We start from the raw sequence: 14,178 nt of genomic DNA, 5'->3' as shown, positions 1-14,178 counted from the left end.
TGGTTTAGGAGCATAGGAGGTTATTTTGATTATTGATGGAGTGAAGTTGACATTGGTGTCTCACATCAGTGGGGAATCACCACTAATGTATACCATTGTCCTTGTTATGATTTTTGTAGAACGTCAAGTCAGCCATGGCTACAGAGAAAACCAAAGGTTTCTGTCACGTTGTGGTGTCGTCCAACCTGCGTGATGGCCTTTCCCACCTCATCCAGTCAGCAGGACTGGGAGGCATGAAACACAATGCTGTCCTAATGGCCTGGCCAGGCTCCTGGAAACAATCAAATGACCCACAATACTGGCAGAATTTCATTGGTCAGTGTCTAACCACTCATATTCAGGTGTAATGTTCACACCTGTTTTTGTCACACATTCACACTGATTTTTAGCTTACCTGAGACTGTAGATGGGAACACATTTTTATTTTTAACACATACGACATAAGTATGTTTTGTATGCTGTCCAACATCATTCCATTTGCTGACTATCAAATGCTATTTTAGTCGAGTTCACTGATTTTTTTTTTCCCACATTTTAGTGATTGGCAATTAGTTGTTGTGAAATTGTTTAGTTGTTAAGTTTTGTGAAGTTTTATTTCGGACAATATGTGTATCCAGACATGCTGATCATTTCCACTTGGGGAAGATTTCACTGTAGTCGCATAATCAAAACATATTCTGGGATTAATTTTCAAGTTACAATATATCCACATTTGGTCATTGGTCTTGTATGAAATTTAGTTCTCAAGTCTCGTTGAACTCTAGCTCAAGTTGTGCTAAATGTTTTAAGTTTGATTAGTTTGCCTGTGTGGTGGTGTGTGAGGTGGTCATCTGAACATGCTGATCTGTGGATACTGAGTACCAAACCAACTCTGACCCTGTTCTTCCACAGAGACAGTCAGGGAGACCACAGCAGCCCATCAGGCCTTGCTGGTGGCTAAGAACGTGGACAGTTTCCCCCATCAGGAGAGACTGGCAGAGGGGACCATAGATGTGTGGTGGATCGTACATGATGGAGGTCTACTCATGCTGCTGCCTTTCCTTCTCCGCCAGCACAAGGTAGGTACACTTCTGTCATTAACGTCATTCACAGATCAGGTCATCCAAAAAACGCTTCTTCACCGACACTCCTTATTCCCTCTCTCTCTCTCTTTCTCTCTCTCTCCCTCTCTTCCTCTTCCTCTCTCTTTCTCTCTCTCACACTCTCTCTGACAGGTGTGGAGAAAGTGTAAGATGCGTATCTTCACTGTGGCTCAGATGGATGATAACAGTATCCAGATGAAGAAAGACCTGCAGATGTTCCTTTACCACCTGCGCCTGGATGCTGAGGTGGAGGTCGTGGAAATGGTGAGGTCATTTTGAGTTTATTTTTATATTACTAAGAGGAAGGCCCGAAAAAAAAAAAGCCAGAAAAAAAAAAACATGTAGCACGTATTGCTACATTCTGTTTTTTTTTTTGTTTTTTTTAAGCAGAATGATCTACAGTCTGAGTACTACAGAAACTGAAGGATGTTTTTCACTTTTGAAACAAATGGACTTAAAAGATTTCCCTCCAACTCCTGTTCGTCTACTAGCACAGGCTTTTCGTATATGAGTCACTGATATCTGAAAGCTCACTTTGCATGGTTGTCTGTCTGTGTTAACAGCACGACAGTGATATTTCAGCCTTCACTTATGAGAAAACCTTGGTGATGGAGCAGCGGTCGCAGATGCTGAAACAGATGCAGCTGTCGAGGACAGAGCGAGAGAGAGAGGTAACAGATTCCTCAAGCATCTATGTGGATGCTTCACAATGATCTTTTTCTATTAAATGACTCAAGAGCATCACTTTTACTTGAATGTGCAAAATTTCATGGTATTTACTAGTCTTTTGATGCATATCCATGTATTAGGTGTTAGTAATTGCATTTTGCTGCCTGGTTTGGTTTTGAATTTGCTTAATGCTTTGTGAGGAGAGAGTGCCGGCCACTAGTGTGTGTGAATATTTTCAATGAGCACGATTCAGTCTGTCATTTGTACCACTTACACATGGATTAGCTGAACCATTTATTGTATAAGACAATGAAGGAAAGATAGCACTAGCCGTAATATATCTTTTAATGTCCCTTGTAAAAATTGTTATTTAATTGAGTAGAGTGGCCAACTTTCCCTCATTGTCTTATATCATGGTCACACTTATCCTACCTGGTCTTTTAATTGCTTTTAAAGCCATATCTGCAAAGCTGTTAGTCTTATGGTAGAATAATGAGGCACCCAGGAGGGTACCTTGTGGTACGCCACCTTGTAGAATTTTGACTTTGTGGCCCCTTTCCTGTGTGGCTGCTGCTGTGTGGGGACTGCATTTACCCCCACCCTCCCTCAGATTCAGAGCATCACAGACGAGTCTCGTAGCTCCATTCGGAGGAAGAATCAGAGCAGAGATCAGGGCTCAGGCTCCGGTAACCAGGGCGCCCAGCTGGATGACTCCAAGGACGACGAGGTAGCGTCGCCTACGCGAAAACGAAGACTCCTCCCCGAGGCACACCGTCATCAACCCCATGCCTGCACTTACAGAGCCACTCCTGCACATACTTCCACCATTAACGGTCCCTCACAGACCGCAATTACTGTACATGCAGACCCAGATTTCAGTGCCAGCTTTAGTTTGGTGTGGTTATTGTCAGTGATGCACAGTAGTGCACTTCAGGCTCAAAGAGGATTGTGTACTCTGTCTTGCAAAAGGGTGCACTCAATCAACAGTTAAGATATCCTCAGAGTTACACATTATGACTATGAAGTACTGAATCATATTCGCATTAATGAACTAGGTTATATAGTGGTATTCTCCTTTATGTGTATTTATGTGTATTCTCCTTTTAAAGAAAAATCACAGTGAAGTTCTGTGTCTTAAATCTTATTTGGACAGTCAGTGCCCTAACTAAATGACAGGTGTGTTTGATACAGCAGTCACGGTGGCTCTGTAACTGTTTTGGTGCGTCCACTCTCCCTCCAACAGTCTGGTTTGTGCATGTGTCAGTCATGCAAATGCACGGTAGTTTGATGACCCCGTGTGAGCCTTTTGTGATGCTCTCTCTTTCCTATCTCTTGTCCTCCATTTTCACCTAGTAGCCTCACCCCAGTCTCAGCTTCCTCTTTAGATTAAAAATAGCAGTCACCAAGTACCTTGTTTTTGTTTTTGTTTTTGTTATTTGCTTATACCCACACATTTTGTATGTTTATGCACTTCACTGCATTGCGTTGGATGATGATATGCATCATATTTGCATGTTGCCAGTGATCATAACCAGACTACTGTGTATTTCAAATGTACTGCATGACTCTCTTGCAAGTCACATCATTTGAAATAATGTATTTGAATTTGGTAAGATTTGTGTTCCCAACGAATACAACCTGAGGATAAAAGAAAGCATTTAGTCATAATTAGGTATAATAGTACAAGAATATATGATTCGAAAGAAAAAAAAACATTCTTCGAGTTACTAAAGCTCATATACACTCTGAAAATGACGTTGGTTCCATTAGAATAGGAATTGGGGCATACATATCCTTGGTGATTTCGTCGTTGTGACTGTTTCCTAGGCCCAGCTCATTCATGATAGGAACACTGCCTCCCATGCTGCAATGAACGAGAAGGGGGATGCCACGCCTGACCGGGTCCATATGACCTGGACAAAAGAGAAGCTTTTCACCGAACGCAACCGTAACCGTGAACCTAACGCCAGCGTTGGCGTTCGTGACCTATTCAACATGAAACCGTGAGTACAGAAACATCACATCACTCCACTACAGTGTCAGTGTGAAAGGATTACATTTATGTGTATATGAAGGGGCACAGGCCTGTTTTGCATTCTGTTTGTTTTTTAGTAGCAAAAGCTACAAATGGGCTATTTGTTGAAAGATGGATAGGTTTGCATGTGCCTTAACTGCTGTATGTTTGTGCTGTTTTATTGAAGAATTAGGAGTTTGTTTAAAACATGTATCATGAAGAGTTAAAGTACATAGACAAAACTAGTTGCCAAGTAACACTTCTTTATTTTTCCTTGCTAGTTCCAAGAAGCAGTACAAACAGACATGTTAGGGTTGGAACAGACCTTGTTCCAACATGTATTTAATGTATCTGATGTGTGTGGTTTTTTTTTTAACTACCAGTTAACTAGATTCTACATCTGATACTTTAACCGAAGAGTTAGAGAAGTACCGTAATAATCTGTTCTCTCTTTCATGCATTTTCTAAAGTACAGCACCACACAAACATTATACAATAACCATTTTCATTTTTACAAGTAAATAAATCTGAAATTAACATTAATTAATGATTATCACTGAAATGAGTGAATCAGAATGTGTTTGTGACTTCAAACACGTGTGATATGTATTAGACTTTGGTCTGAGGAAGAGATGCATGTGTAAGCCTGACTTGGCGTGCATGCTGTGTGCAGGGTTATGTGTAAACGTGTGTGGAGCAGTGCAGCCAGTCATGTTAAAGCCCACAGATCAGTGTGTCCACTCATTGTCTGGACTAATGGTCATGTCTCCTGTCACATGTTCCGTGTTGTATGTTACCATAGAAACATCCCCAAGGCTAACATTAACTAAGACTAGTTTTCTCCGTTAATCTATAGCACATAGTTTATAGCACAACAGTTTAGACTTTGTGTTTGGTTTATTTGAAACCTTATTGTTGAAACATTTTAAATAATATTTGACATACAAAATAAAATTATGAAAAAATTGTAAAATGACTAAAAGAAAAAATCTATTGTCAGAAATTTAGATTTTAATTTGAAAGAGATCTAATAACATTTAAACTGAAGTGCTAGGGTACATTTTGTCAAAGTGGGTTCATCCATAGACAGACTGGGGTGGTTAACATGGCCTTGTGAAGGGATTTGTAAAAGCGTCTAAGCCTCTTTCTGTTGTTTTTGTCCTGTTTTCCTCCTTCTAGAGAGTGGGAGAGTCTGTAAGTCCATCTTCTTTTTGCTGTAACCTGTGTGTGTGTGTGTGTGTGTGTGTGTGTGTGTGTGTGTGTGTGTGTGTTCGTGTGCCCGTGCGTGTGTGTGCGTGCGTGTGTGTGTGTGTCTGTATGTTTTTGTCTGTGTGTGTCTTTGCGTTTCTCAGAGTCGTCCCATCATTCATTTTACTGGGACTGTGTGTGTGTGTGTGTGTGTGTGTGTGTGTCACACCATTGCTTTCATTATCCTGAGTGTAACTGGCATGGCAGATTTTATTGGCTTCTTTAGGTCATGTGAATAAACTTGTGCTTTCCTCACTGTAAAATCTAGTGTCTGTCACTGAAATGGCAATTAAAACATTGCTTACCAACACAACTGTTAACCCACACAACCACAAGTGTTATTCCTTTGTCAAATACAGTCATTCACGGCTTCAAAGGCTTTTATAGCGTTACAATAAGATTACAGTAAGGTGTCGGTAATGTAGGGGTGGAAAAGTCAAATCAATAAAAGAAATATTTGTCCTTTATTTTAGGACAAGAGAGGTCAGAGACTTGACCTTTGAAAAAAAAATGAAATTCTTGAGGAATTTCTCATAATTGTGAAATAATTGAAAGTCTTTATACTGAGGGTTAATGTGTGCAAACAGATGCTGGATTGAGTGAGGAAAGTGCAAGATTTAAAACACAGTGTGCATTTGTGGTGCTTTGCTCTTCTCTCTGATATTTGCTTTTTATACCGTGCAGTCAGAAGGACTTCATAATATGACACCTTCCTTCCTCCATCCATTTTATCAGTGACTCTTTCAAGTGCTTATTTTAAAAGCTTTTTTAAAAGTTGCATTGATGTCATTGTTGTTGAAGATTCACAAGGGAACTCAGACTGGTGAATTTTCACACACAGACTATAACACAGAAAGTCACAGTATTGACTCAGCTTGTGTTATACGGTGCTGTTTTATCTGAGTGCATTGCTTGCTTCAGCATAGTGCTATTCTGTTAATTGGTGCCGCTATTTTCTGCAAAGCTTTATTGCCAAAGCATGAGCTAAATGTTTCTGTATGCATGTGTATATATAGATATATAATCATTAAATTCACAGTGGTTCCAGTGTAGTGTAACTAATGCCATGTCTAATATTATTTTGCTGTATGAAAACGTTAAGAGCAGAGTTGAGAGAGGAAATTCCTTACAAGTTTGTGATTGTCCTTGTGATTACTTAAAGAATAGCTTAGATTTGAGGCAGAGTGATCAAATCTTTTCTGAGAGACTAAGGGATTTTATTTAAACTACTTTAAAAAGGCATAAAGAACCATGATCCCCAGTGTAAAATCCAGCCCACATCAATCTTAAATTATTACATGTACAAAATGATTTACTTAATATGCCTGGGTTTGCAATGAGCCTATGAACAGCTGTTTTACAGGCTTCTATCCAAACTCATTAGTCAGCTGCTGGCAAAAATCTATTAGTGTTTAAACATAATTTTTACTTGTTTTGGAATACTGCATAAACTAAATACATAGTGCTTGATCAGCAATGCTTAAAAATTACTTACAGAGGACTTTAAAAGTTTTTATATGTGTACAAGTACTTTATACAGTGTTTTCTGCCCTTTTCTTGTGTCCTGATACTGGGTGTCTATGGTTCAGTGCCGTATTCAGTCTCATAGACTGAAGTAATATGCAGTAAAAGGTTACCTCACGAGGTCCCAGTGCTAGGTCAAGTCCATCATCATCTGGCTCTCCCACACAGGAACCAGTCGAACGTTCGCCGTATGCACACTGCAGTCAAGCTGAATGAGGTCGTTGTCAACAAGTCCCAGGGAGCACATCTGGTCCTTCTTAATATGCCTGGACCACCAAAGAACAGGAACGGAGACGAAAACTGTATCCTCCTTACTATGCGGGGGGGGGGGGGGGGGGGGGGGGGGGGGGCTGTTCAAAATGGTGATGGTTAGTTGCAGCCATTAACTGAAAGATATCCCATATACATTAGAAAAATGTTCATAATCATCTCATTTATTTGCACAGCCTTATAACATTTAGTGGGTGTGAAATACATTACAAGGCGTCCCACAAGGATCAATGTTTGGACCTCTTCACGTTGCCAGGGATGTAATGTTATCACTATTGAAACTGGACATGAATGAGGACAATGTGAGAGCATTTAAAGAGTTACTATGCAAAGCAACACTTTCAGAAGACATCTAGATCTAGATCACATTGTAAATCCAAATCACATTTGTAGTCTATATTACATTCTGATTTTTTGATCTTACAAAAGAAGAGGACACATCAAGGCAACAGTGAGGAGTTAGAATAGCATTCAAAGATTGTACTTGGATCAGGTCTGAACAAATCATCTTCAAGAGTTCATTTTACTACTGTCTCCTGTAAAACATAATTACAGTGGTATTATGACTGTTTGTCTGTTCTTTGACCGATATACCTCAGATATGGAATTCCTTGAGGTTCTGATGGAGGGTCTCAACAGAGTCCTGCTGGTGCGTGGTGGCGGCCGTGAAGTTATTACCATCTATTCCTAAACTAACCCCCTGCCATATGCAGCACCCCCCTGACCAGGAATCCTTTGTCACGGCAACACCGTCGGGCATTGTGGGAGAAACCAGCGGTGGGATTTTGTCAGTGGCATTTTACGGCTAGCTGCAATTTTTTTTTCTTTGTTTTTGGGAGAGAGAGAGAGTGAAAGACAGTGGGTTTTGGCCTCTTCTAAAGAGGTACCTGGGAACATGTCTGACAACGAAGAGAAAAGAGACAGGATGTGAGGTCATCACAGTCTTGAATGACATAGGAGGAGTGTTACAGCCCTTTAATTTATACACACTGACTTGACTTCTCCTTTTGTCTTTTTGAATATCCTGGATTATCTCCGAAATCCGCGTTCAGTTTTTTTTTTTTCGTTGTTTTTATTTTATTTTATTTTGTTTTGTTTTTGTTGGGTTTTTTTTTTGCTTTTTTCATTGTCTGTCAGTGATATATGTGTGTGTAATATCAGTGAGATTGTCTGTGTTACTATGTGTACAAACCTAATCTCTTGTTGATTGTTCTTTCGCTTTATTAAGTTTTATGAAGGAATTGAAGACTGGACTTCTGACGCACAATCTGTCAGCTACAGTACAACCGATGAAAAAAAAATACAATACAAATTATAGTTTGTTTAACACTCAACTCTTTTTTCTTCACATTCTATCCTCAGATAATACTGTCTCTGTTCCATTTATATTTGTACAGACTGTCGTGACATGACCTGCTTTTGTGTAATTGTGTCTCGTAAGCAAAACCAAGAGCGTTGTCTTGTTAACATGTTTTCTGATATGCTTACAAACTGTCTTAGCATCTGTTTTAAATGGCTAGATTCCATCTCAATCAAATGGCGCAACTTGCCATGGTTAATTCTGATACTCAATGAATAGGTGCCAGGAAATCGCACATAAACAGTTGAGAAAGGCCTCTAATGGTCACAGAAGCTTTTAACATTGTAGATTTGTGAGTTAGAAATCAATCTACCACAGTACATCATATCAGATTACAGAAGAACCACGGTTGGATTATTGAGTTATTAGTGTAGTGATTTTTTTTCCTTCCTTGTGAACTCTGATTGTGTTGGCCTAAGTAGAGGTTCAACTCTGAAATGCTTTAAAAGTGTTTGTGGGGGGGAAAGGGATGAAAGTTAAGGGGATATGGTATATAGGGCATATTTGATTGGAAATGTGCAATAGTCGTGTTCTTTCTGTGTATGACAAACATATCACTATGCACACGGTGAGAGTTTGACTAAAGGTCATGTTTGACAGACTGTTTTAACCATTGAAAGACCAGCACTGATTTTGGGAAAATAGCCATATGTTTGTTTAATTTTGTTTTGTTTTTTTGTTTTTTTGACAATCTTCAATCTACATTTGATGAGTCAATTTGTCATTCAGTTACTACAAAAGCTTCAGGTGATTTTTGACAAATGTATGAATCGCTAGATTCTCTTCTGATATGCTCAGTTTCAGCAACACTCGTTGTTAACCTGATTGACCAAAGCTGATCATTTCCCCACAACAATATCAAAAGTGTCAGATCACTCAATATCACTCCCTGACCTGGGAACAGTTTTATTTATGTACGTTTATCCCAGGATTGTACCAAATACCTATGGGGGAATAAGAGTGATTGGGATGAATGGGGTCCACCGATGAATCTTTGTGTAGGCTTTGAAAACCACCAGAGGGAAGAATAATTTGGTTTACCTTTCTGAAACCAACCGAGTTTTTTGGTGTTAAAATAATCTCCAAAGGTTCAGCACACTGGCCCTCAGAGATTATTGAGTCTTTAGTCGCAGCAACCAAAATGTCTTTCCTTATACTTACCTTCAGCGACACTTTCGTTCAGACATTAAAAGGTGTCAGACATATGAGGAGCAGCTCTGCTAAAAGTGAAACACGAAGAGACCATTAAAGTGTGTGTCTCAACCATCGTAAAGCACAAAAAAAAGAGAAAACAACAGTACAGCTGCTTGAAATTATGAAGACACAGTCACAGTAGTGCAAGCACACCATGTGAGTTTACTGAGTATTTCTCTGTTCAACACTTCTAACTAAAAGTTCATGCACAAGGGGGGGAATTTTAAAATGCTTGTTTTCAGTTACTGGAACAACAAATCTATTTTGAGATTAGATGTCACTGTTTCTGGTTGTGTTCTTTATAATGACATTTTCAATGTTACATAAAGTATTTGTAGGTTTTTAAATCCTTAATTTAGCTGATTATTTTTTGGATTTGTATATTAGGACGACGTGTGCCAAAAAATAAAAGGAAACTGTGTAACTTTATTATATATTTGTGTGGCAATTCAGAACAGACATGGCAACATTATGACAAACAAACAAACAAAATGTTTGTGGAAATCTGTTTCAGATCACTCATGCAGAATAACCGGAAGGACCAAATTCACTGCCTGAATTGGTTTTAAGTTTTTGTAGTTTAATACTGAGACTTAATTAAAAAAACACCATATACTGTGTGTGTGTGTATATATATATGTATATATCCACATCAGCATTGAATAGAGAGATTAGTGAAGTCTCGTTTTCATCTCCCTGAAACAGTTGTCTGCATTTGACTGATCACTGCCCAATTAGATACAGAGGCATAGAGACATACTGTATGGGAACTGACAGAAAGGGATACGTTATCTCATGCACTGTGTCTCATTCTTTGGGGCTTTATGTTAGCACTGCAGTATTTTATACTGTGGGGGGGGTAACAGTGATTAACAGTGATTAATGAAGTTGATATCATAGAATTTGGCATCAATATCCATATCTGGTACATTTTCTTCTTGTTCTATTCTCTGCACTTCACAGCTGTGTTACTCTAAAGTGTTCATTTAAAAATTAGATTTTCTTTTTCCTTTGTAATTTTTGAGTGAGTATATATTGGCAAGCATTGTATGAAAGAAGAGGCTATTTAATTTCATTTTTCTTTTTTTTGCCTTTAAACCAAGGACAATAAAATTAAGACTCAAGTTTGGCTGGTTCCCCTCTATTTAAACTCAAAAATTTCCGCCATGGGACCAGGAGTAAAATTGGGTGAAACCTTTTTATTTTTATTTGTTTTATTATAAAGATTTTATTTCCCAGAGATACAGTCAATGGTCAGTGGTTTGTGTGTACATATATATATATATATATACATCTATCTATATACTGTAGATAGATAAATAGATATAGATATAAATATGTTTAAATTTAGTTTTTGGTTTTGAAAAATGTGCATATATACATATATAAATGTAACTATGATGAGAAGTGTAATGGTGTGACTTGAGCTGAATAGCTGAGGATGAAGATGAAATGAGAGATAAAAGGATGAGGGTTAGCAGAGACTGCAGTCATGTGAACAGTAGAGCATCATCTTTTATGTTCATATGAGGATCCCGTTGAGTCTCAGTGCGACAAGAGAATGTAATCTACCTCACTGTGGTAACCAAGGAGGGTTTTTTTTATCCATTTCCAAGCCTGTGCAATGGATCACTTTTTTTTTCCTGTGTGCTCTAATTTCAGCATGTCTCCATTTAGAAAGAAGACTGGAGAGCTCTGTGTGTGCGTGTGTGTGTGAGTGTGTGTGTGTGTGTGTGTGTGTGCTGGGCATCAGAGTGCTCCCTGAAAGCAAATCTAGGATGCAAATTTTCTTTACCCAATTGGTCCTTGGACTGTGATGAGCTAAAGTGAAAAACTGGTCCCAGATGTGTGATGAGGGAGTTGTCTGCCTAAATATGTGGTCACAGGATTTTATTATATATATATATATATATATATATATATATATATATATATAAAGGCCTTGATCTTCTGATGCTATTCAGCTCATGGACTGGCTAATGTGACAGACTTAAAGTAGGATGTTACTTGTGGGTGCACATGTAGAGGAGATTAGCCCTTAAAATTAAACTTGTGCCTCGGAGTAATTTAAATAAAAGTGCTGATCTATTTCAAAGCCACTCTCTCTTTGATCATTTTAGCTCTTTCCTGTGTCAGTACATGCCAGTGTCGACTTAATGATGTTTTGTTGCTGCAGGTAGTTAATGTGACTGTCAAAAACTTTTCACATGCAGGCTAAAATGTTAATAAATATTTAAAAAAAAAAATCAGATTCACTGATCATTTCAATATGAATGTTTGTTGACTTTTTGAATTAGGAGTGTGTATAAGAATATGGTCCCATATGTTCATTATCCATAAATACATAATATATACAGAATATATTTCATACATTATAAACAGGAGATATTTAATAAAGAAATGAACTGAAAACAATGAGCAGTAAATATAGAGGGGCATTTCAGCACTCTGGGTATCATTCAAAGAGCTAAGGTCTAAATAGTAAGGATTTGGCTGTAAGTTTCAAAAAGGTTGAAGAGTGTACAGAACAACCCTGGAAGAGAAACGTAAGAGTGGGGGGAAAGTCTTAAACTTCAAAAAAAAAAAATCCATAAAATTGAAAGCTGCATGTCTCTGTTGATAGTTTTTTTTTTTGTCCTTATTCATTCTTTCATTCATTCTCCAAGCCGCTTATCCTAATTAGGGTCGCGGGGTGCTGGAGCCTATCCCAGCGCTTATTGGGCGAAAGGCGGGGGAAAACACCCTGGCCAGGTCTGCAGTCCATCGCAGGTTTTTTTTTTTTTTTTTGTCCTTGTGATTTCTCGAATATGCTGTGCTTATCGAAACCTTCTAAAAAGTTTATTATCAGTTTTGTTTAATGCACCAGGGGGCGACAAATTCAAAACTATATTGCACAAGCTTCGTACATGACCCAACAGTAATGCGAGGGGTTATGAGTATGAACTGTGAGAAAGATGCTTGACACTGGAACGCAGTTTAGTTCCATGCTCAGAAAGGCAATTCTGTAAGGTACCCGTATACATAATCAACATCATGACAAAATGTCCCTTCACTAGCCTTTTCTGCAATTGTTTCTCTTTTTTATTCTCTTCTAATTAAAGGGGAAATCTTTCTTCATGAAGAAGTCTCTAAATGTCAAACCTCTTCAATATCTCACTCACTTTTCTAGTTTCGTTTCTGTATCGATCCACACCCCAATATGTCAACAGCAGCTATGCGCAATGCATTCATTTCTCTTACCAGTAGAACCAAAGTACGTTGCACTGGAGTTATTTTCCAAACAAATCCATATATTGACAGAGTAGGATGATTTGGTTCGTACTGACTGATGAACTACTATTCTGTTCAATGTATCGACATCGTTGCACTCCGAGGTTCAGAAAATAATACAGCTTCGGTCTCGGGCCTGAACCTTCACACAGCTTAGTGGCTGCTTTGCATCGTGTACAAATACGATCTTGCACAGGTACGTGAGTCTTTAAAACTGTGCGTTTATCGCCAGTTCCAGTATTAGGCTGTTGTACAAACTCTGTCTCTGCGTCTGCTCCCACACCCCTGGGCTTACACATCTCTCTTTCCAGTCACATGCCTTTCACATGCGCGAGAACAAAACAATGACGCCCGCAAGCAGAAAATGAACAGCACGCGCATCCAATTCATTTACCGAGAAAAGACAGATGGAGAGATGGAAAAAGAGCAATGATATTATTAATGTTATTTACTGTACTTTTTTTTTTTTTTTTTTACATAGAAGAGTACAACATGCATATATATGAATATACAGTGAGAAGATGATAGAATAATGATCAAAGGTCCATCATCCTTTATCTCTCACTGGGTTATGTGAAGGTATAACTTCACTCTGAGTCTCACAACAGAAAACAGTTCAGTGTGTGAATACACTGTAGATGCTAACTTTAGCAGTAAAGATACTCAGAGCTACCATGAATACAAGATAAAGAATGATCAGCATTAAACAAAGATAAACATGCCAATGCTATCTCTCTCTCTCTCTCTCTCTTTCTCTCTCTCTCTCTCTCTCCACTTCCAGATTTGCTGCGACCTTGAGGACTAGATGACCTTTGAGCCCCTACCGATTCTGTGTCGACACCAGCTGTGTGTGGGGCAAAGTGCGGCTGCTGTTTACAGTCACTGTTTGTGTCATTGTTTCATTTGGTCAGTGATGTCCTCTGCTACAGACAGGCATGATCGGGTCCCATTACATCACTTGTTGCAGTGTATGTGGTCAACGTGTTAATTACATGCAAACAAATGCCTGGGGCTGAGCTGAGTCCTGCACTGCCACAGAAAGGTTTTTCCATTCACACACTGCTACAATCACGTTAATCTTACCTTCACAGAGAATCTTGACAAGGCCTACACCACATTTAATTTGTTTCTTTAAGATGCTTCCTTAGCTCGGTGAAGTTCATTGTGATTTATGCCACAGGATATTAAAATTAGACCCTCTTACAGGATGTGAATGAGAACGGTAGAAAGAATGTATTGACAAAGTGGAAGCAGAGACATGATATTCAGTGATGAGTCTATTTTTGCAGTCTGTTTGCTGTAATACTGAACTGAACTGTGTTTTCTGGATTTCTGTCCTAGGTGTGTACTTGATTAATATTTTCAGTCCAGCCCTGCCCTAACACATCTGGTGCTAATCACCAAACCTTAATCTAAAGACTGCATCATTAGATCGACAAGTTGACATGAAGTGGAATCTAGAACTAGAATCTAGAATCTAATTATCTAGAACTAAAATTGTGGCCCTAAGACGCAAGGGTTGTGATATTATTTTACTGAAGTTTAGA

At 38.7% G+C, this 14,178-nt stretch overlaps 1 protein-coding gene across 3 annotated transcripts in view; it reads left to right on the top strand.

Annotated features, from left to right (window-relative positions):
* The window catches only part of slc12a7b (solute carrier family 12 member 7b), a 55,012-nt gene extending 44,527 nt beyond the window's left edge, over window positions 1-10,485 (top strand). For 2 of the 3 annotated variants that reach the window (XM_030767253.1, XM_030767254.1), the window contains exons 18-26: window positions 120-315; window positions 892-1,058; window positions 1,215-1,346; window positions 1,646-1,753; window positions 2,362-2,478; window positions 3,579-3,754; window positions 4,945-4,959; window positions 6,706-6,839; window positions 7,407-10,485. In XM_030767253.1, the coding sequence (XP_030623113.1) occupies window positions 120-315; window positions 892-1,058; window positions 1,215-1,346; window positions 1,646-1,753; window positions 2,362-2,478; window positions 3,579-3,754; window positions 4,945-4,959; window positions 6,706-6,839; window positions 7,407-7,498 (1,137 nt within the window). In that variant the 3' untranslated portion in view covers window positions 7,499-10,485. The remainder of the gene's footprint in view (window positions 1-119; window positions 316-891; window positions 1,059-1,214; window positions 1,347-1,645; window positions 1,754-2,361; window positions 2,479-3,578; window positions 3,755-4,944; window positions 4,960-6,705; window positions 6,840-7,406) is intronic. The other variant, XM_030767255.1, reaches the window with a different exon arrangement.
* Window positions 10,486-14,178: the final 3,693 nt, after the last annotated feature.

Source organism: Chanos chanos, chromosome 3 (genome assembly GCF_902362185.1).
Source record: "Chanos chanos chromosome 3, fChaCha1.1, whole genome shotgun sequence".
Taxonomy (NCBI): domain Eukaryota; kingdom Metazoa; phylum Chordata; class Actinopteri; order Gonorynchiformes; family Chanidae; genus Chanos; species Chanos chanos.
This window is presented reverse-complemented; position numbering and strand designations above follow the sequence as displayed.